The 21,233-nt window shown below is 36.4% G+C and overlaps 2 protein-coding genes across 2 annotated transcripts; both read left to right on the top strand.

Annotated features, from left to right (window-relative positions):
• Window positions 1-295: 295 nt before the first annotated feature.
• LOC127968369 (phosphorylase b kinase regulatory subunit alpha, liver isoform) lies at window positions 296-16,346 on the top strand. The gene is made up of 32 exons (XM_052569534.1): window positions 296-721; window positions 911-1,007; window positions 1,736-1,894; window positions 2,300-2,347; window positions 2,474-2,642; window positions 3,330-3,412; window positions 3,487-3,567; window positions 3,645-3,743; window positions 4,006-4,152; window positions 4,570-4,623; window positions 4,716-4,838; window positions 4,957-5,052; window positions 5,306-5,413; window positions 5,632-5,710; window positions 6,476-6,610; window positions 6,741-6,850; window positions 6,974-7,118; window positions 7,201-7,279; window positions 7,381-7,511; window positions 8,147-8,317; window positions 8,408-8,508; window positions 8,596-8,729; window positions 8,830-8,986; window positions 9,737-9,816; window positions 9,928-10,006; window positions 10,088-10,217; window positions 10,308-10,409; window positions 11,988-12,106; window positions 12,609-12,662; window positions 13,087-13,314; window positions 14,682-14,882; window positions 15,140-16,346. The coding sequence occupies exons 2-32, from the start codon at window positions 930-932 to the stop codon at window positions 15,311-15,313; spliced, it is 3,654 nt and encodes a 1,217-aa protein (XP_052425494.1). The 5' UTR covers window positions 296-721; window positions 911-929; the 3' UTR covers window positions 15,314-16,346.
• Window positions 16,347-17,292: 946 nt separating this feature from the next.
• si:ch211-227n13.3 (uncharacterized) lies at window positions 17,293-21,121 on the top strand. The gene is made up of 6 exons (XM_052569996.1): window positions 17,293-17,497; window positions 17,919-17,979; window positions 18,093-18,657; window positions 18,750-18,828; window positions 19,043-19,156; window positions 20,298-21,121. The coding sequence occupies exons 1-6, from the start codon at window positions 17,442-17,444 to the stop codon at window positions 20,980-20,982; spliced, it is 1,560 nt and encodes a 519-aa protein (XP_052425956.1). The 5' UTR covers window positions 17,293-17,441; the 3' UTR covers window positions 20,983-21,121.
• The last annotated feature ends 112 nt before the right edge of the window (window positions 21,122-21,233 follow it).

Raw genomic sequence — 21,233 nt, forward strand, 5'->3', positions numbered from 1 at the left:
TCAGGCCTATTGTCATTAAATGCAAATCGATTGGTCCATAAGTCAAAGTAGAAATAATTAAGTTTAAGTCTCTAAGAAGAAAATATACAGATCAGAAATGTGGCTCTTTTGTGGTAAAATTTTAAAACACTTATATAGTTGAAGAAACGGTTCCCTGACAACACAATGGCCTCGTAAAACTAGAGAGCAACTTTACTTTTGGATTTCAATGTCAATGCCCCCAATGCAGTTTAATGTACTCATCGTGAACCAATCAAAAGACGAGCTTCGATAAGAAAACAAATCGCGTTTGGTCCAGAGCACATACCGTAGGCGGACCCCAATGACAAACGGATAACCTACACGGACTTTTCCCTTTTAAACCCCAAACAGGACGTTTTAATTAACATTTTGGTAACGCTTAGCACGAGGTATAGGGGTGAATTATTAGTAAAAAACATTCACAACCTAAACCAGCTCTTGAGAAAGGGAATGCTTGTTTTAAAATAACTATAAATCTTCCGTCCGTCCCTGGATGCTGGCGAAAGCCTTAACGTTACTGAACTTCCGGGTTTTCCTGTCACTCGAACAACCGTGCGTCATGATGTGGGCGGGCTCTCGTTTGCTGTCAACGTCGGAATTCAAGCGGGATGTGCAATCCTTCATGAACATACCGAGCTTTAATACAGATCCTTAAAATGATAGAAGGGCGTTTATTGATTTTGAAAAGCGTGTTTTTGTGGTAGGCCTGTTTATCTAAATCGTTTTTTGATGTAGTTAATGTATGGACAACATTGCAGACGGACATTACTTGGCTAGTCATCATGAATCATTAATTGGCTACTGTAAAGATCTGGTTGCATGCTCTCTTTTTAATCGACCAGGAAGCAGGAGGTTTTCTCTTTCATATCTTTATAAATTCTTTGTCAAGATCATAAATAGATGACAGCATGAGGAGCCGCAGTAATTCAGGGGTGAGGTTGGATGGATATGCCAGACTTGTCCAAGAAACAATATTATGCCACCAGGTTTGTTCAAAACATGATCGAGAATTCTGTTCTGTTCTATCCTATTCTATTGTGTTACATATCGTGCTATTCTCTTCTAGTCCATTCTTTTCTATTCTGCTTTATTATATATTCTATTCTATTGCTATATGTTTTATTGTTCTGTTCTGAGGTTTTAATGCTATGAGTATTCTGCTCTGAATTCTTCTTCTGAGTCTTTAGAATCTCTGTTCTAAACCATATAAATTGTTCGTAAATTAATAAAATATTCTGGTAAAAAAAGGAAGATCCTGCTCAAATAAAAGCATAGTGCTCTGTCTACAGTACAGTAGTTTCTTGTGGTTGAGATTCTTCTGCACTATTGGGGCCTTTCTGACAGGAGACATCTAAAAATAAATAAAGCTTGTACAAAGGTCACCTTTAAATAACCCATGGGTGAGGAAAATATTTGTATTATCTGGAGCATGTAAATTCCTTTAAAAGTAGAGCTGATGCTTTATGTACAGCACAAGAAACTGTAAGTAATCCTAAATGATCATCATATCTACGTTTGATTTTTAATTATTTATTTGTATGTATTAACATTTTCTCACCACGTCACTAGTGTTTAAAACATCTAAAACTTACAAAATATGTATTAAGTGTAATATAAGTGTTATGAGAATTAGCATAACAAATCAGATCAAGCTTATATTTAATTATATGGTGTATATTTTAATAAATAAAGATGGTTTGACCTCTCCATATAGAATCCAGTGACAGGTCTACTGCCAGCTAGCGAGCAGCAGAAGGATGCCTGGGTCAGGGATAATGTTTACAGCATCTTGGCAGTGTGGGGGCTCGGCATGGCTTATCGCAAAAATGCAGACCGTGATGAGGACAAAGCTAAAGCCTACGAGCTCGAACAGGTGACTGGAACTCGGAAACATCACCACCTGTTGTGGCATTGTTCAGGAGCACATTGTCGTTGAGTAATGTAACAGGTTGTTGGATGATTGCTTTAATTACACATTAAAAAATAAATAAAACCTCGGGGGAAAGTTCAAAAGAAATAAAAAGCTTTCAAACATATCCAAAAGAAAATAAAAAATCATTATAAAAGACCTATACTGTAAATTTTGATCAGTTTAATACATCATTGCTGAATAAAAGTATTACTTTCTTATAAAATCTCTTTGTGTACAGTATATTACATAAATATAGTTGTGTCTGGAAATTGTGTGTGCATGTATAAATTAATCCAAAATATTGTGCTGCTTGTTTATTTCCAGATTAAATAAATACTTGTACTATTAACATCATTTTTTTTTCAGAGTGTGGTTAAGCTCATGCAGGGGCTGCTGCAGTGTATGATGAGACAGGTATGGCATTTAACTCTATGGTCTTGCTCATTTGTTATTCTAAACCTAGCTTTATTCAGTTCATTCATTCTTGAGCTGACTATGCACCTCTCTGGTCTTGCTAAGCATGTGCATATATTACTGCAGGTGGCAAAGGTAGAGAAGTTCAAGCACACACAGAGCACAAAGGACTGCCTGCATGCCAAATATCACACACCTACCTGTGCCACAGTGGTTGGTGATGATCAATGGGGACACCTGCAGGTTGATGCCACTTCACTGTACCTGCTCACATTGGCTCAGATGACTGCCTCAGGTGAGACAAAGAACAATCTATAGAGTGGATAGTTCACCCAAAAAGAACAATTAATTTATTCAGTTATTTAATCACCCTCATGTTGTTCCAAACCTTTATGACTTTTTCCTTATTTGGAAATTCATCTTTCTTGACCTGCACAGTTTTCTTTCTTGTGATTTCATTGAAATCCCATTGAAGGTTTTATGATTTGTCATATGAAATGATTTTCTGTTGCTTATCAGATGCAGGGGCTTTTTTATTCTAGAGCACATTTGATTGGACAAAAATATGTATTGTAATCAAAATGGTTAATTTTCGTGAAATTGACTGGAATTTTTATAACTGTTAGATGTACTTATAGCCAAATCCCCAAAGTATCTATCCTTACAGAGGTTTTCAGAAAGCTTTGCAGATTTCTACACAATTGAAAATCATTCACAAAGTTCTCCACATTACACACAACTTATTATTTACTACTTTGGTTCAGGTAAACATGTATCAGCTACAAAGCAAAGTTAGCACAGTTTAGCAATTCCATTCCACAGAATTCTATAGATTTTCCCCCAAAACTAGATAGTCCACAGGTTATGTATTGATAATATAGATTTGCCTCAAAGCAAACACAGTGGAATTGGAATTTAGCCTCTGCTTGTTGTGTTGCGGGGTTTCCTATTTTTTAGCAACCATTTTGAAATTGCATTGTAGGTCTACATATCATATCTAACATGGATGAAGTGGCGTTGATCCAGAACCTGGTTTTCTACATCGAGGCAGCGTACAAAGTGGCTGTAAGTTCTCACTGGTTTATCACGTTCTTAGTAACAGTTACCGAACTGGCATCACAACTCACACTCCCCCGCAGGATTATGGGATGTGGGAGAGAGGAGACAAAACCAATCAAGGAATTCCTGAACTAAACGGCAGCTCTGTTGGAATGGCTAAGGTAGGAGGGTCATCTGGTCTCGTGTAGTCGCTCCTCTCATTCAGATGTTGATTTTTGTTTGTGGTTCACATTGCTAGGCCGCTTTGGAGGCCATTGATGAGCTTGACTTGTTTGGAGCTCATGGAGGCCCGAAATCAGTGATTCATGTTCTACCAGATGAAGTAGAACATTGTCAGGTACATGAATCAAGTGAATGTGTTTCGTAGTTGGTTATTATTTTACAGACCAGGGCTGCATTTCCTGAAAGCATCATTGGCACCATTGGTATATATGATCTATTTATGCTTCCAATGGTTTTGGGAAATGCAGCCCAGGTTTCTTTTTTAGTATTTAAGTCAGTGGTTCACATTTAAGATGATGCATATATTTTTTTCTCAATCAATAAAAGTTGTCCATGATTTCCTGAGTCAAACATCTTGTTTCTCATTGTGTTTCTAGTCTATCTTGTGCTCCATGCTACCTCGAGCTTCCACCTCTAAAGAGATAGATGCCGGTCTGCTCTCTGTCATCTCCTTTCCTGCGTTTGCAGTGGAGGATGCAGATCTGGTCAACATCACAAAGAGTGAAATCATCACCAAACTGCAGGTACCTGGCCATTAAGGAAAAGGCTATGCTGGTTTAGTGGTCATGCAGAACATTTCAGATTTGTTATGAAATGTTATTTTATTACTTAATATTATATTTCAATGGTGTAAGCTCACAAAACATTTGCATTCTCTCTCAAAACCTTAGTGATGGAAATAATAGTTGGGAGGAAAAAAAAACATTTCAGTGCTTTTGTAAGTGAATGCAAAGTTTCTCTGTGGAATACAACAGTTTTACAAGAGGGTAAATTCCCTCTCATCTCAATTTTTTTTTCATTAGTTCATCATTATGTCCCCTTAGAGGCTACATGCATTTCAACTGTGGTTGCTATTTTTGTAACAATCTAAAAAGGATACTTCACCAAAAATGTACATTTTGGGTGCACTATCCAATCATTTCAAATTTCAATCATCTTAGGGACGTTACGGCTGTTGTCGCTTTATCCGTGATGGATACAGGACCCCAAAAGAGGTAACCAGACACTTGATTTTACACAAAATAAGTATTTTGTTGCTAATTCTCTAATAGTGTGACTGCATTCTATGTTTTTATGGCTGTGCTAGGACCCTGCTCGCCTTCACTATGATCCCGCTGAGCTGAAGCTCTTTGAGAACATTGAATGTGAGTGGCCAGTGTTTTGGACTTACCTCATACTCGATGGCATCTTCAATGAAGACCATGAGCAGGTACGAACAGGCCGTCCAATAAATACACGCTTGTATTCTGAAAGCAGTAGAAATAACTCCCACTCATGGCCACATGGAGGCAGTATGTAGTTATGACTGACTGTGTGTCATTCCTCAGGTGCAGGAATACAGAGAGGCTCTTGATGGAGTTTTGATCAGAGGCAAACATGGGATTCGTCTGGTGCCTGAACTCTATGCTGTACCTGCTGACAAAGTGAGTTTAAACAATCTCTGATCAATGTCTAATTTTATCATTTTGAATCGGCATGTACATTTATCATCTCAAATGCCTCATCATCTCCCTTTTTTTTTTTTTGCACAAAATCACAATGTGTACTAAATTAGGCCAGTTCTGATGATTAATTCAAGCTGAATGAGTGTTTGGCCTCTGCTCAGTAACTGTGACACAAACAATCCTGGGTAAAATGTTTTGATCTGTTGCTCATCTGGGTTTATTTCTTGTTTAGGTTGAAGAGGAGTACAGGAACCCTCACTCTGTGGAGCGTGTGGCCGCTGGCCAGCTCCCACACATGTGGGGCCAGTCTCTGTATATCCTGGGCTGTCTGCTGGCAGAGGTCCTAAAACCTGGATCCACTTTCATATTAAACCTTATACTGTATATAATCAGATATGATGTCAGGTGTTGAAGCGCTACCTTTGGTATCTTTGCTGATTAAGTGTATATGTGAAATGTCAAAAACAGCAGTCCCAGTGTTTCTTAGGCAATCCTTTGTGTCTTATCTATTCTTCTTCTTTTACTGATATCTGACAAATGGTTCATTTGGGTTCATAGGGATTTCTGGCCCCTGGAGAGATTGATCCTCTGAATAGGCGTTTTTCTAAAGAATTCAAGCCAGATGTTGTTGTGCAAGGTTTGTGAATATTATTGCTTTAATTTATTTAAATTTTTTTTAACAAGGAATATAGAAAGTCAAACAGTACCTTTTCAGACACAGACTTATTTGTACCATATATCACCTTTTGAATTTCTGTATTTTTTTATTTATTGAAATACGCATGCGGCAGAATTTTTTAAATATGTTTTGGCCAAATTTAGGCACTTATGCTCCATTATATCAGTATAACTTGATAACTAAGTTGTAATAGCTTTACAACAAATGTAAGAAGATATAAAGTGCTAAGAGATATTAGAGAAACAAAGAGATAAAGGTTAAAGGTTGCTCTTTAAAGAAGGGCCAACAAACTCACGTGAAACATGATAACTTTAGAAATTATAATATTATTATACATATTTGTATAATTAACAATGTCAGTGTGTTTGAGTGAGACAAAAAAAAACTAATACCACATAACCTCATATATACCTCATATATACACAATACTGCAAAAAATATTTTATGATGGAATATATATGAATTTATATATTATGTTTCATATGTATGAAACTATACACAGTAGTATGTTTTGCATTTATAAAAAAGGTTTGAGTTTAATATCATTTTAATATTTTATATTAGGGGATATGAAAATCTACCACAGTAGGAGCGAGTGAGCTGGTTGTGTTGGGCTGGAGTCCTTTTAAGGAGCAGATTCAATTCATTACTAGAAGCTCAATATTGAATTTGATCTTGACACTATAATTTGCTAAACAGAAAAGCTGTATTTGTTGTGTTAAGTGAGTGTAGTGGCTGAGTCAGTGCAGATCCAGCAGCTGCTGAGGGATCAAGGGATTGAGGTTCAGACCATCTCTGAGGTTTCGCCCATCCGGGTCATGCCAGCTCGCATCCTGAGCCACATTTACGTGAAACTGGGTAAGTTTTCAGATTCACCATGACTATCAGTACAGGGCCAGACAAAGGCTACATCTGTAAAACTTAATTTAGAAGAAGGTTCTGGGATACAAAGCTGAATTCAAACCGGTTCCCCTTTTCCACTGCACAGGCAACTGTAAAAAGCTGAATCTGAGTGGGCGACCACATAGGCACATTGGTGTCTTGGGAACTTCAAAGTTTTATGAGATCAGAAATGGTACTTACACGTTCACTCCACAGGTAAATAAAAAGGTTCTCACGTGGAAGTTTTTTATAGTAGAAGAAAAAAAAAATATTTGTACGTATATATACTGTAAAGTAAAAAAAAACTAAAAACATTATAACAATGTATTTTTCCCATAGTTCATTGACCAGCATCACTTCTACTTGGCTTTGGATAACCAGATGATTGTGGAGATGTTGCGAACAGAGCTTGCTTATCTCTCGTCCTGCTGGCGGATGACTGGAAGACCTACCCTCACGTTCCCTATCAAACCGAGCATGCTGGGTAAAAATTCTCGTACGATGGAAGATATTGCAAAATGCACAAATGGATAATAACAGTTTCTTTCTTTCTATTATCGGGCCAGTTGAGGATGGGGACAGTATTGACCCCTGTATCCTCTCTACCCTCCGGAAGCTTCAAGATGGCTACTTTGGGGGTGCAAGGTCAGAAAAATTATGACAGTAACAAAACAAAAAGAGTTACAGTATGATGTTTGAGGCACAAATATGGTTTATTTGAGATCACAAATCCCTTTGTTGTTTAGGGTGCAGATGGCAAACCTCTCTTCATTCCTCACAACCTCATTTCACACCCAGCTCAGCTTCCTGGATGCTGACTCTGAAGAGAATCTGCTTGAGGAAGAGGAAGAAGAGGAAGCTAGTTTTGGGTCCTCAGGTATCCACACTGACTTGCATATAGCTGCTATGGAAAGCCCCCCCAAAAAATGCATACTTACCCTGGTTTTGAGACCAGATGAAGGCTTGATGGTTCAAGGTTGATTTATTCTGGTTATTGTTGGGCAAGCTGACAGACCAGAATGGCCTTTCTTAGGGTACCATTTCAGCAGTGTCGTTATTGCTAACTAAACTATTAAAATTGAAATAAATCTGAAATAAAATATAAATATTAGATGAAAAGTCTTAAACTTGAAAAACGTGAATAAAAATTTGCCATTGGCAACTGAAATAAAATGGGTTGAATTTGAAGGACTGAAATTACTGAATCTAAAACTGAAATAAAATAAAGCTAAATATAAATATAAAAAATATAAAACTAATATAATGACAAAAGCACATGACGTGACAGATTTTTAATAAAAAAAAATATATGATTTTTAGAGTTATTAAAACATACTATAATATAAATTATTTTAAAAAAACGCAATATCTTTGTATCTCTATTCCTGGTCTTGTAGGTAAAGCTAGTTAATAAGTCTGCTGGGGACACCAGCATCCACAACACAACATATGCACCTATGTACAATACTCCACATAAACGAAAATGATAAGTGGTGGTTTGTTTTCCCGCAGGAGGTTCAGGACACATGTTTGACCAGTATCTCACAGATCTATTGCACAGCACTGCTACAAATTGCCATCTGCCTCCCATTCAGGGGGGGCAGCACCACGTTTTTAGTGCTGAACACACCACCAGGGACATCCTTTCTTTCATGGCCCAGGTTCAGGGCCACAACATGCCCAGTAAGCCCTCAGTCGATCATTAATAGTTAAGTAGATTTCATGCTTTCTTTTAGCTTACAGTTAGTCATCTCATTCTGTTATGTTTTTCAGAGCCTTCCATGTATTTGCCTGTTGTCCCCATCATGAGCAAACACAGGAAGTCTCTCAATCTGCTTGATGTTCCTCAGCACAATGTTTCTCACCACACCAAGGCAAGTCTCCACAGCCCAGTGTAAAGTAAACAGTAAAGAGCCCATAGTTTTGATTCATGTCTGTTTTTGTCTGCACACACATTCTAGGCCGATAGTGTTGAACTGCACTTGCCACGTGATTCTCATGGGAACACAGACTTCGCCTGTCTGGTCAATCAGCTAAAGAATTGTTCAACCCTTCAGGACCAGGCAGATATCCTTTATGTCCTCTACGCTATGAAGTGAGAACGTTTGTACAAACTGACTGTGCATATCCATTATAATTTATTTTATAAGCCATTTTTAATCAAAGTCAAAAAAATCAATCATCATTGTGTTTAGGGGTTCAGATTGGATCGTAAATCTGTCAGGACAAGGAGAGGCAACTGTTCGCTCCCTGCTGGAGGAGCTGTATGTTCGGGCAGGAGCGTGTAAGGAGTGGGCCCTCATCCGCTACATTTCAGGCATCCTGAAGAAAAGAGTGGAAGTCCTTGCTGAGGTGAGACCACATATCTACCAGTACTTTTTGATAATGTTTCTTGCTCGATTTTTTTTAAAATAATTAAAACTTACATATTTAGAATTTTTTAATTTAAAAACTTTAATGTTTGTTATATTCTAATTCAGAAGTGAGGAGTCAGATTTTAGTAGTAGGTTGCATTTATTTTATCACAAATACAGCAAAAATAGCAATACTGTGAATTATTAAGACAAATTAAGATAACAGTTTTCTATTTTAATATATTTTAAAATGGAATTGATTCCTGTGATGCAAAGCTACATAATTTAGCATTATTACTCCAGTCTTTAAGGTCACATGCTACTTTAAAAAACAAATCTAATATGCTTAATTTGCTGCTCAAGAAAAAAATTATTATTATTATCCATGTTAAAACAGCTGGGCTGCTCAATATTATTATTTTTTTTACTTTTTTATACTCAAGGATTCCTTTCAATAATTGAAAGTTCAAAAGAAAATTGAATATTTATTTTAAAATGGAAATGTCTTCTAAAATTAGTTTTTATAGTAATTTTAAAGTCTCATCAAAATCTGTCTTGGAATTTTTTTCCTTATTTTTCTAACGTTAATCCCTTAAATAAGAAAATGGTCATAAAATATACAATATCAGATTTATAAAACTGTAATAATCTAAACAAAATGTTACAATTATTTATATCAGCTTAACTCTCAGTGGCAACAATTTTACCTTTGATCATTTTTTGTGTGTGTGTGTGTGCATGCATACAGGCTTGCACAGATCTGATCTCCCATCATAAACAGCTGACAGTGGGTCTTCCTCCCGAACCCAGAGAGAAGGTCATCACAGTGTGAGTGTCTTTACTTTCTGAAAGTCATTTTAGATTATTTATATTTTAAATCATAATTCTTTCGAAAGCAATGATTTTAATATTCTCATTAACCGATTCTCTTATTTTTAGTCCTCTTCCTCCTGAAGAACTGATTAGCTTGATTTATGAGGCCAGTGGACAAGACATCAGCATTGCCGTCCTCACTCAGGTAGTTCTAATTTTAAGCTTCAAGTTATGTTGCTAACTTCCACTGCTCTATTCAGTTTACTTATTAAACTTCTGAGCTCAGGAGATCATGGTGTATCTGGCCATGTACGTGCGCTCTCAGCCGTCTCTGTTCGGAGACATGCTGCGTCTGCGCATTGGCCTCATCATGCAAGTGATGGCTACAGAACTTGCTCGCAGTCTACACTGCTCAGGTACAGCCAGTCAGAGTGTTGGTTCTACAGTGTAAGTCTTTATATTGGCTTACATTAAGTGCAATTAATCTATCCATGTGACATCTACAGGTGAGGAGGCATCAGAGAGCCTGATGAGCCTCAGTCCTTTTGACATGAAGAATCTCTTACATCACATCCTGAGCGGGAAAGAGTTTGGTGTAGAGAGGAGCGGTGAGTATCATTCAACCTTAGTTTTTTTACACTCTTTACTCCATTGAGTATTTATGTTGAGTTTTTAGGTGTCATTTTTATAGTTTTTTCTGTACTATATGCACATGACTTTGTATTTTGTTTTAGAAAGAAGTCGCTTGTCTAACCAAGGATGTGTTTATTTGATTAAAATACATTAAAAACAGTAATATTGTGGACATACATTTTTGTATATGTATTTTCAAATGTAATGTATTATTACAGAAGAGCCTGTTTCCACCACTGAGTAAAAAATAAGAAAAAAGGTAATTTAAAATATTTATATTACAATTGTGAGCTAAGTCAGAATTGTGCGATACTAACTCGCAATTGTGAGTTTATAATATTTCATAATTCGGAAAAGAAAGTCATAATTGTGAGTGTATTACACAATTATGAGAAAAAAGTCTGAATTATGAGCAATTATGAATTAACTTTTTTCTCAGAATTATGAATCATTATCATAATAATGAGTTCTAAAGTCTGAATAGCAGGATATAAACTTGCAATTTCTAGAAATAAAGTCAGAATTACAAGATAAAAACTTGCAATTCTGACTTGTTTTATCACAAATTTGAGTTTTTGTCTTGCAATTAATAAAAAAAAAAAGTTAGAATTAGAAGTTGGATGTAAACTCGCAAAAAAAGAGAAAAAACCCAGAATGGTAAGATAAAAACTTGCAATTACCTTTTTTTTATTCAGTGGCAGAAATGGGCTTCAGTATATTCATGTGATGGCCAGGTGAATTTACAGCTTATTTGTGACCCTGGACCACAAAACCAGTCTTAAGTTGCTAGAGTATATTTTTTGCAATAGCCAAAAGAAAAAAAAAAAATTATATGGGTCAAAATTATAGATTTTTTATGCCAAAAATCATTAGGTTATTAAGTAAAGATCATGTTCCATGAAGATATTTTGTTAATTTCCTACCATAAATATATCAAAACTTAATTTTTGATTAGTAATATGCATTGCTAAGGTCTTTGAATTTAAATTTCAAGATTCAGATTCCAGATTTTCAAATAGTTGAAAGCCAAATATTGTCATATCCTAACAAACCATACATCAATGGAAAGATTATTTATTAAGCTTTCAGATGATGTATAAATCTCAGTTTTAAAAAAACTGACACTTAAGACTGGTTTTGTGGTCCATGGTAACATTTGTGGAATGTTTTTTTTTTTTCAGGAATTGTTGATGAATAGAAAGAACAGTCCATTTATATTTATGCATTTGGCAGAAGCTTTTATTTAAAAGGGGGTTGCAGTGCATTCAGGCTATAATTTTTTTTTTATCAGTATGTGTGTTCCCTGGGAATTTTGCGCTGCTAATGCAATGTTCTACCACTGAGCCACAGGAACATTTGTATTTATTTATTAAATGGAAATCTTTTGTATTTACAAATGTATTTACTGTCCTTTTAATTGAATTCATTCAGCTGAATAATTATTATCTGATAATTTGACAATATTATTTGAAGATTTCTGTGCCGTTGAGAGGTATGATGTGGGTACTCTTGTGTGGTCTGTTCTTCAATAACTGCTCTGTATTGTGTAAAAGTGCGTCCGATTCAGTCTTCCACCACTAGTCCTGCCATCTCCATCCATGAGCTTGGACACACGGGGGCCACCAAGACAGAGCGCACGGGCATCAGAAAGCTCAAGACTGAAATCAAACAGGTGGAGTGAAAGAGGAGACATGTCTGTAAATGATTTGTCAAATGTTTTTACTTTTTGCAAACTGTGATATACTTACACTGCAGTTTAAGTAGTCATAAACAGATTTCCTCACTATTGTACCTTAAATGGCTTTTATATTATTTGTTTTCAGCTCGATGACTCCAGACCCATGAGTGTGGGTTGAGTTTGTAATATCTGCATGCTGTGCTATTACTGTAGAAAAGCTTTTTTTGTACAGAGCACATTCTGTCTAGTGATCACAGCACATTTGTCTAGACCATGAATCCAGTATAAGCATGAATATTCTGAGTAATATTCAGTTTGCCCATATCATACACATCTTTTTTTAGTCATATATGAAGCATCTTTTTGACTGTGAAGATGATCGATTTTCATCTGAATGTCTCTCTGTATGACTGATTCCTGAACCGATGTTCATCAGAAATACTTTCCATTTTATGTCCATTTTAAGTGTTTGTATGCTCTGCTTTTATTCTCATAGATATTTACCAGCAGTCAGTCCATCAGCAGTAATTTCACATCCCCTCGTTCCACGGTAACTTGCAGAAAAACACCTGTTCTCCACTGTCAAATACTATTTTTCAGTTCAGAAGATTAAAAATAATTTGAACTTGGAGGGGTGAATTCAGTTCATTTGTACTCAAAAAAAAAATAAAAAATTAATGTAATGATTTTTTTCAGTGCCTCAGATTAGTTGACCGATTTGAAATGGGACAAACTTCCAGCCGTAACAGCCAATAACATTTCTAATGTGTCTCAAGTCAGTCTTGTCTTGTCTGGTCATTTCACTCTCTTAGCATGGGCTGAAAATGTAACATCTTAGCTATGTTTGTCATAGTTTCTGCTTACTAAACCTGAAGCATGCTTTTAAGTGTGTTATATGTGCTGATTAGGGCCTCTAGTCCCAAAAGTCAAATCTTTTTTATATGCTGACAATGCAAATGTGTGTATGTCTGTAGCGATGCAGCAGTCCCTCCACTCCCAGCGGGATGCTGTCTCCGACCAGCACGGTAGACTCACATCTGCAGTGGGAGGAGCGCCAGGGCCAGTGGCTGAGGAGACGCAGACTGGACGGGGCCATAAACAGGGTCCCCATGGGCTTCTACCAGAAAGTCTGGAAGATTCTCCAGAAATGTCATGGCCTCTCCATTGCTGGATATGTCTTGCCTTCCTCCACCACCCGTGAGGTGCTTCCATCTAATATATATGTGTGTGTGTGTGTGTGTGTGTGTGTGTGTACTTATACTATAAATAGGAGATTGCTTAACATTGAATTGAACCTCTTAACTACATTGTACATTATACAACAACTAAAAATATGTGACCCTGGACCTCAAAACCAGAAAACCAAAAAAGTAAAAAAAATAAATAAATAAATAAATTGAGATTTATACATCATCTGGAAGCTTTCCATTGATGTATGTTTTTTTTAGGATAAGAACATATTGGGCTGACATACCATCTGCAATCAATCTGGTGCAAAATATTCGCCTTTAAAGTTGTCCAGATGATGTTCAGCTGGTTTCAACATGAATAATAAGAAGAAATGTTTCTTGAGAGAATGATTTCTGAAGGATCATGTGACGATGAAGACCGGAGTAATGGCTGCTGAAAGTTAAACTTTGCCATCACAGGAATAAAATACACTTCAAAATATATTCAAATAGGAAACAGTGACCTCAAATTGTATTTATTTTTGACTATGTTACTTTAATTTTTACTATATATTGGTGAGCGTCCTTTAAAAAAAAATATTTAAGGAAAACCCAAACTTTTGAACTGTGTATATAAACAGTATACTATGCCAAAATGTATTACATTGAACCTCAAAGGGTTAGTTCTCTCAAAAATGTTTAATCTGTCATTAATTACTCACCCTCATGTCGTTCCAAAACCTTTGATCGTTTTCTAAAGACAAATTAAGGTGTTTTTGATTAAATCTCAGAGCTTTCTTGACTCTCCGTAGACAGCAACTCAGCTGACACGTTCAAGGCCCAGAAGATTAAGCACATCATTAAAAAAAAGTCAATTTGAGATCAGTCGTTCTATTGAGAATTACAACTTTATTCAACAATTTATTCTCTTCCGTGTCAGATTTCGATGCGTTTACGAGCGTACCATGATGCATGTGTGTGGTTCTGACGTAGAACCTGGTTGTGCACACGCATGCGTCGTGGCACATCGAGTTCTGACACGGAAGAGAATTATTCAATAGTTTTTTTTTCTTTGTCCACAAAAAAAGTATTCTCTTAACTTCTTACGATTGAAGCACTGATGTCAAATGAACTATTTTAATGATGTCCTTACTGCCTTTCTGGGCCTTGAATGTGGTAGTTGTATTGCTGTATATGCAGGCTCAGAAAGCTCTCAGATTTCATAAAAAAATATCTTCATTTGTGTTCTGAAGATGAATGAAGGTCTCTCGGGTTTGGTATGACATGACGGTGAGTAATTAATGACAGAATTTACATTTTTGCGTGAACTGTTCCTTTAATTTAGAATTTTCCTTTAAAAGCCCATAACCATGAGCTGTTATCTGTGTGTATTATTGGAGATGACGGAAGGAGAGATCAAGTTTGCAGTGCACGTGGAGTCTGTACTGAATCATGTCCCACAGCCTGAGTACAGACAGCTGCTGGTGGAGGCCATTATGGTGTTGATCCTTGTAGCTGACATGGAGATTCCTAGTATTGGGGGAATCATTCACATCGACCGCATTGTTCACATGGCCAACGATCTCTTTCAACAGGATCAGGTAACATCATGCATATGCCTTTATATATAATCATATGATGCTCAAATGGTATGTACACACCTGGTTCTTGATTATTACGATTTTCCCCATTTTAGCACAGTGTTAATGTCATCGAAACTATAAAATTATGAGAATTATGTACTGATGAAAAAGGTTAAACACATCCAAGCTATCTCGACTTCATCAAAGTGTGCCTGTTTTGTGTAGATTCCAATTGTGCACATCTGGACGCTGTGTCTCATGTGTTTTTATTTCAGAGATCCAGCGGGGCCAATGAGTATTTCTTGGAGAAAGATCCTGCCACGGGAATCTGTAACTTCTTTTTTGACAGTGCTCCTAGCGGCAGCTACGGTACTATGACTTATCTTTCCAAGGCTGTGGTCACATACGTTCAAGACTTCCTGCCAAGCAGCAGCTGTCTAATGCAGTAAAGACTGCAGTTCCCACCAAAAGATGGTGACCTTTAGGGAAGATCTATGACCAGTTTTATTAAATCAAATAGTTCAGTTGACCTCAGTTCAGTAGCAAAGGACAAGCATCAACAGGGAAGCCACTAAATAACACCACAGGATATGTTGTGAAGCTAACAGACTGCAGGATGTGGACCACTGTGCCGTTCTGTGTTTTAAGTGTACAATTCTAATTTAATAACTGTAAATGCAATTAACTAATATAATATAATATAATAATATATAATTTCAACAGAAACACTTTACATGGTTTTAATTATCTTTTTAACTAATTTACATAATTTATAATTTTGTGTTAATAGAAAAATGTTTATTTTATTTAAATTGGTGCTTCAGTTGTGTCTATAGAGCACTTATAGTTTGATCTGTATCATGTCTCTAGTTAAACAAAACACTGTTATATTACAGTAAGATTTGAGTCTTAATGTTATCCTATACATTATTACATTATAAAACTACTCTGAAATGTGTTATTTAACAGGTGCTTCTTATTTAAAGAAACATACTATAAAAAAATGTATATTTCATAAATCATACAATTATATGTAAAATTAATTTATAATCTGTTCTTTGCATGCAATCATGCAACATTGTAACTCATGGAAAAGCCAAGCATGTGCTCTTCTATAAACTGGCAAATCATGCATCAGAATAGTTTTTTGTTCATTTCATGAGCAAAAAAAGAGGTCAATTAATGAAGAAAATCAAGAGAACTTAGCTTGACTAAACAGATTTGTTAGAGGAAATGTTTTACGTTTTGTTACAGGTTTCAATCTAAGACATTTGAAGAGAAACAGGGCATTTGAAGTTGTTTTCATTTTGGACAATGACAGTAGAAATGTTCAGTGTGCAAGTTCTGGCTGTCTTTATTTCATTTTGTCCTGTTGTTTCTCACGTTTATCACAAATTACTACTTTTGAAGGAAAGTACTGTATTTTAATCTCCGTTAAGCATTTGTATAACCACAGACAAATAAAATGTAATTACTCATTAATCATGACTTTTCATGGCTGTATTTTCTCTTTGTTGTTGTTTTTAATGTTATATATGATGTGACATGGGACACAGAATGTGTGATTATTTAAATAATCTTAACTTAAACAAGTTCAGCATTGTGTCTTCAGTGAAGTGAATATAATATCTTTGCCTAATACCTTGTGATTTAATTTCTGAACTAGGTAAATAACATAAAATTAAAAGTTCATCAAGAGAAACTTAAATCATGTAATTTTGAGATTTTAAGGTTGACTAACCTGATGGGAGCTTGAAACCTCTAGAAGAAAGTGTCAGAAATGTTAGTATCAGGAAAAAGTCTAATTTTAAGTTTAACCCTAAGCATCCTTCGTATAGCAGCCCTTAATTTGTCAGACAAATTTGGGCACAAGATGCTGAAATAAGCTTATAGACTAATCTGACCATGCTATAAGGAAAAGACAAAGTAGGAGACAAAGCAATCATTTATTTCCAACATAAAACATCAAATTTCAATACTTCAAAAATGTAAAATGGAACCAAATGATGTCAAACAGGTAAGAATAAACAATAAACCTGCATGTCTTTTTTTTTCTTTTTTCTTTTTTTTGACATTTTCATCTGCAAATCTTGCAGTATGACTTCGATCTGATTTTTTAGTCTGTGTGTGTATGATCTGCATTGTGTTGGATTTATTGATTTTTGTAGGACAAATAATAAAAAATGCTTTGAATTTTTCTATTTCCCATTCATTTTTGGGCACGAATAACAAATTAAGAAGGTTATTATTTTATTATTATTATTTTTCTTTTTTTTCTTTACAACACTTAATTTGTTGAATCCTTCCTTGTTGGAAAACATAAGAAAAGTAGCCAAGTCAACCGCTCAGATTAAGGAAACCATTGAAAAAGTACCCAATTTTTGGCTTTCTGGAGGCTAACATAATTTACAATTAGTCTGCAGCGCCCCCTTATGGCTGCTCCGGTTGAACTACAGTTTCCGGTTGATAGATCGCGCGAGGCTTGTCTCAAACGTGATCTCGTCCGAGCAGCCCTTCTGCAGTACTGAGGTAAACAGTAAAAAACCGCGGATCCGCTTCGGACTCGGATTTAAAGCGATGGACATGTTGGACATGTTATCACAGCAAACAGACTATCGACATTTCGAGAGAGAGTAAGAAATATGTGTCATTGTTTTTCAGAGAGCGCCATTGCTTCACGAGACAGCCAAACCAAAACGAACAACGTGACGTTAAAAAGAACTATAACGTTAACTTTTCGAGTTAAACGACGAAAATATGCTATTTGTGAGGAGACTGTTTAATTAACACATTACACGCAATCCTATTCATTAAGTTATTTGAATGAATGTTTCTTCAGGAGAGAGCTGAAGACATATCAGTCTACCACAGTAACGTGAACGTTACACTATGTATTTAACTTAGTAAGCTGATTTTTTAGAAATAATTATTGGGAATTAGTGAATCAAATGTCCTAGTTTTTATTTATGCATTTTGGATTTGTGACCAGAACTGTAGTGACTAGTTAGTTATGAAACATTCTGTGATTTAGTCATTGATGGCTATTGTTTTCAGGGCAAATTACCACAACCTCGCTAACTTTCCTTCAAGACAAGAGTCAGGATACTACAGTGAGGTAGAAATCACGCTAACAAGTCAAAAAACATTATCTAAAGGAGGCCTTTTGCTTAGTAAGTTGCATATGATGTTTGGTAAATTGTTGAATTTTTTTCTAATTCTTGTTCACAGGTGAACATCTTGGTTCTCAGGGAGGTAACTACCAAATCTGTCTCCATGAAGCTGCGGCGCAGCACAGTCCTGAGAAGACGACGGCTTCAACAGCGAGAGCATGTGAAGGGCTCTGAGAGCATCTGTGTGGTGTTGAGTGACACCGACTGCGGTCAGTCAGACAGTGTGGAGGAAATACAGGAGCCTGTGTCTGTTATTCGTGATATGAAGCCAGTAAGGAAGAGTCGAGCTGGTTCATCATGTCGCGTGAGAACAGATGATGAGAGGCCGCTTGCTGTTGTGGAAGCACAACATGGGACGGTTCAGAAGATCTCCCTGGCTCCTGGAGCAATGGCTGAGGACACTCTAGAGAAACTCCGGTTTAGGGCTAATACCTCTGAGACCGAGATCGAGTCTCGAGCTGAGCTTGAGGCTGTTTTGGACGAATCCAGTACTGATTTCACAGTGGAATCGGGTCCCAGCTCACCCTGTCGTCCTGTCCACACTGTAAGATGCAGAGAGTGCGAGAGACTTTATACCAAGATGAGAAAACAGCCCACCCCGGAAAAGAAAAGCAGAGATACAGGTTAATATTTCAGATGTGCTGTTTGTAGAAGTGATAAACATTATAGAAAGCACCTGTTATCATGTTACCAAAAATATGTTTTCGTGTATTAGATCCAGCATCTTTATCTTGTGATGTGTGGGTTCTGCTTAAGAAGTGGCACCCTCAGAGACACCGTCATCGAGAGAAGGGGTATGTTATCTCTTACATTAATATAGCACTGATAATTACAAGACTTACAGTAGAGCTATGTTTATAGAAAGCCCAGAGGGTTTCTTTATTTTTAGGAACTCATTGGTCTTAGCCAAGTTTTATTTAAAAGCCCATCTTGCCAGCGGTGAATTACCGCTTTAATAATCATATATGAATCAGTTTGAATGTGATTTGTGTGAATGTTGATCTTTAGATTGTTGTGGACAAGCCTGAGTCGGATCAGGAAGCTGTTAGCAGGAAGCTCAGATTTTGCAGCTGTCAACAGAACAGAAGTGAACTGCTCCAGACCTCATGTGTTTCAGCAGAGGTGAGTCAATATGTCATTCATGATCACAATTCATTTATTGATATAGATTATGGTTATTATTAGTAGTATGACAGATTTTAATTCATCAAGTTTAACCAAATACAATATACACTACCTTTCTCACCAAGTATACATTTATTTTATCAGAAACAGTGAAATATTATCACAATTTAAAGAAACTGTTTTAATTTTCGGACTACAAGTTGCACTTGAGTATAAGTCGCATCAGTCCAAAACTACATCATGACGAGGGGAAAAGAACATATATAAGTCACACTGGACCATAAGTCGCATTTATTTAGAACCAAGCACCAAGAGAAAACATTACCTTCTCCAGCCGCGAGAGGGCGCTCTATGTCTTCAGTGGTAGGCTTTAGGAGCACTGAGCAGCATAGAGCGCCCTCTGGCGGCTGTATATGGTAATGTTTTCTCTTGGTTCATTTCTCTCGGTTCATGTCAAATTAATTTTGATAAATAAGTCAGGAAAATACGGGTAATACTATTTTGATAAAGTAATGTAATTGAATTGAATTCTGTCTTTAGTGTCACATTATTCTTTAGAAATAATTTAAATATGCTGATTTTCTACTCCAGAAACATTTCTTATTTTTATCAGTGTTGAAAACCCTGCTTAATATTTTTGTGGAAACAGTGATACTTTTTTCAGGATTTTTTTATGAATGGAAATTTCAGAAGAATAGTGTTTAGAATAATTTAAAATTAAAAAAATATGTAGCATAATGAATAACTGTTGTCACTTAAAAAAACAACAGCTGAAGAACAGTGTACATAAATGGAAAGGTAGAATTAATTTTTTTTTTTTTTTATATTTTAGTTTTAGTAGTCAAGTCACCTATATTTATGTAGCGATTTATGCAATCCAGATTGTGTTAAAGCAGAAAAATAATGTCCATGCAAAACAAAATTTAATTCTGCTGTATAGCAGCTCTAAAAAGAGGACAATAGTAAAACTCAAATATTTCAGTTAAAGGCAGTTCATTGTTGATTCGCTGGTATCATTGTCCAGCTCAGTTCAGTTCTCTTCCAATAGTGTCTTTGCTGATTCAATGGTAATGGCAGAAAATACTCCAGTATTGTGCGTATATATGTAGTAAAATAATTTTTGTATGCATATATCTAGGAATTTACGTCGCTGCAAGTATCTTCTTTCCATTCAGACCAACCTGTCCATAACCAAAGCAAAGCCACGGCATCGTAAGAGGTCACGATCTGTGGTCTGGCCTCCTGTTGCTGGCTGGACATCTTCGGTGAAAAGGAAACCTTCTTTGAACAACACGTTATCTCAGCAGCTTTCTCCTCTCAACCTTAGCGTCAGTGCGACGCAGAAGGACAAACCGCTTGTAGATGACAAGATTTCAAGATTAAATGCAGATTTGAAGCAGAACTCTGAAGCCTCCAATGAACAGAGGACGACTAATGTCCGGGGCAAACTGAACAAGCAGGAAGTGTTTGATGGCATAGACGGAACACGGCGGGCGCTGAATTTCGATGACACGTCTGAAACGGTTGCTGGGGAAGCAGCCGAACAGAGGAAAAGCCCTCGGCACAAGCACAAACCTGGAGTGAATCATCAAGCTCAGACGGGGTTCCAGAATGAGCAGCAGGAAGAGATTTCCGAGGCTTCGGATGGGTTCAGGACGCCCACAGATCTGTTCAGCGTGAAGCCTAAGATGAAACGAGGGAACCAGAAGAAAGTCTCTGCCTCTGGTGTTACAAAACCTGCCGCACAGAAGCCCAACTTCATGTCCATGTTAGCCACTCTGGTGAAGAATCAGAACCAGATTATTAAAGAGTCCTGCAAATGAGTCTCTAAGAAAGTTCTGCAATTTGATTTGTAAGTTATTCTGTAAAATTGACGTGCATTGTTGATGTAGAGATTTGCTTGTGTTGTTTAAATGAATAGATCTGAATTATAAAAAATAAATAAAAATGTGCTTCTGTGTATTGTATTGTTCAGATGTTTGTGTTCGCATTTGCATGAGTAAATAAATCTTACATAAACCTTTTAATAAACGTTTACACATCTTTTTTTTTTTTTTTTTTTTTTTTTTGTCTG

This window comes from Carassius gibelio, chromosome B11 (assembly GCF_023724105.1).
Source record: "Carassius gibelio isolate Cgi1373 ecotype wild population from Czech Republic chromosome B11, carGib1.2-hapl.c, whole genome shotgun sequence".
NCBI lineage: Eukaryota > Metazoa > Chordata > Actinopteri > Cypriniformes > Cyprinidae > Carassius > Carassius gibelio.

Excerpts from the sequence above, each read along its gene's own strand:
- LOC127968369 (XM_052569534.1), top strand. The coding sequence starts at position 930 with ATGAGGAGCCGCAGTAATTCAGGGGTGAGGTTGGATGGATATGCCAGA. Across the intron at positions 4,153-4,569 it reads AAATCATCACCAAACTGCAG|GGACGTTACGGCTGTTGTCG; the intron begins GTACCTGGCCAT and ends CAATCATCTTAG. Across the intron at positions 7,280-7,380 it reads GGCTACTTTGGGGGTGCAAG|GGTGCAGATGGCAAACCTCT; the intron begins GTCAGAAAAATT and ends TTTGTTGTTTAG.
- si:ch211-227n13.3 (XM_052569996.1), top strand. The coding sequence starts at position 17,442 with ATGGACATGTTGGACATGTTATCACAGCAAACAGACTATCGACATTTC. Across the intron at positions 17,980-18,092 it reads AGTCAGGATACTACAGTGAG|GTGAACATCTTGGTTCTCAG; the intron begins GTAGAAATCACG and ends TCTTGTTCACAG. Across the intron at positions 18,658-18,749 it reads AAAGAAAAGCAGAGATACAG|ATCCAGCATCTTTATCTTGT; the intron begins GTTAATATTTCA and ends TTCGTGTATTAG.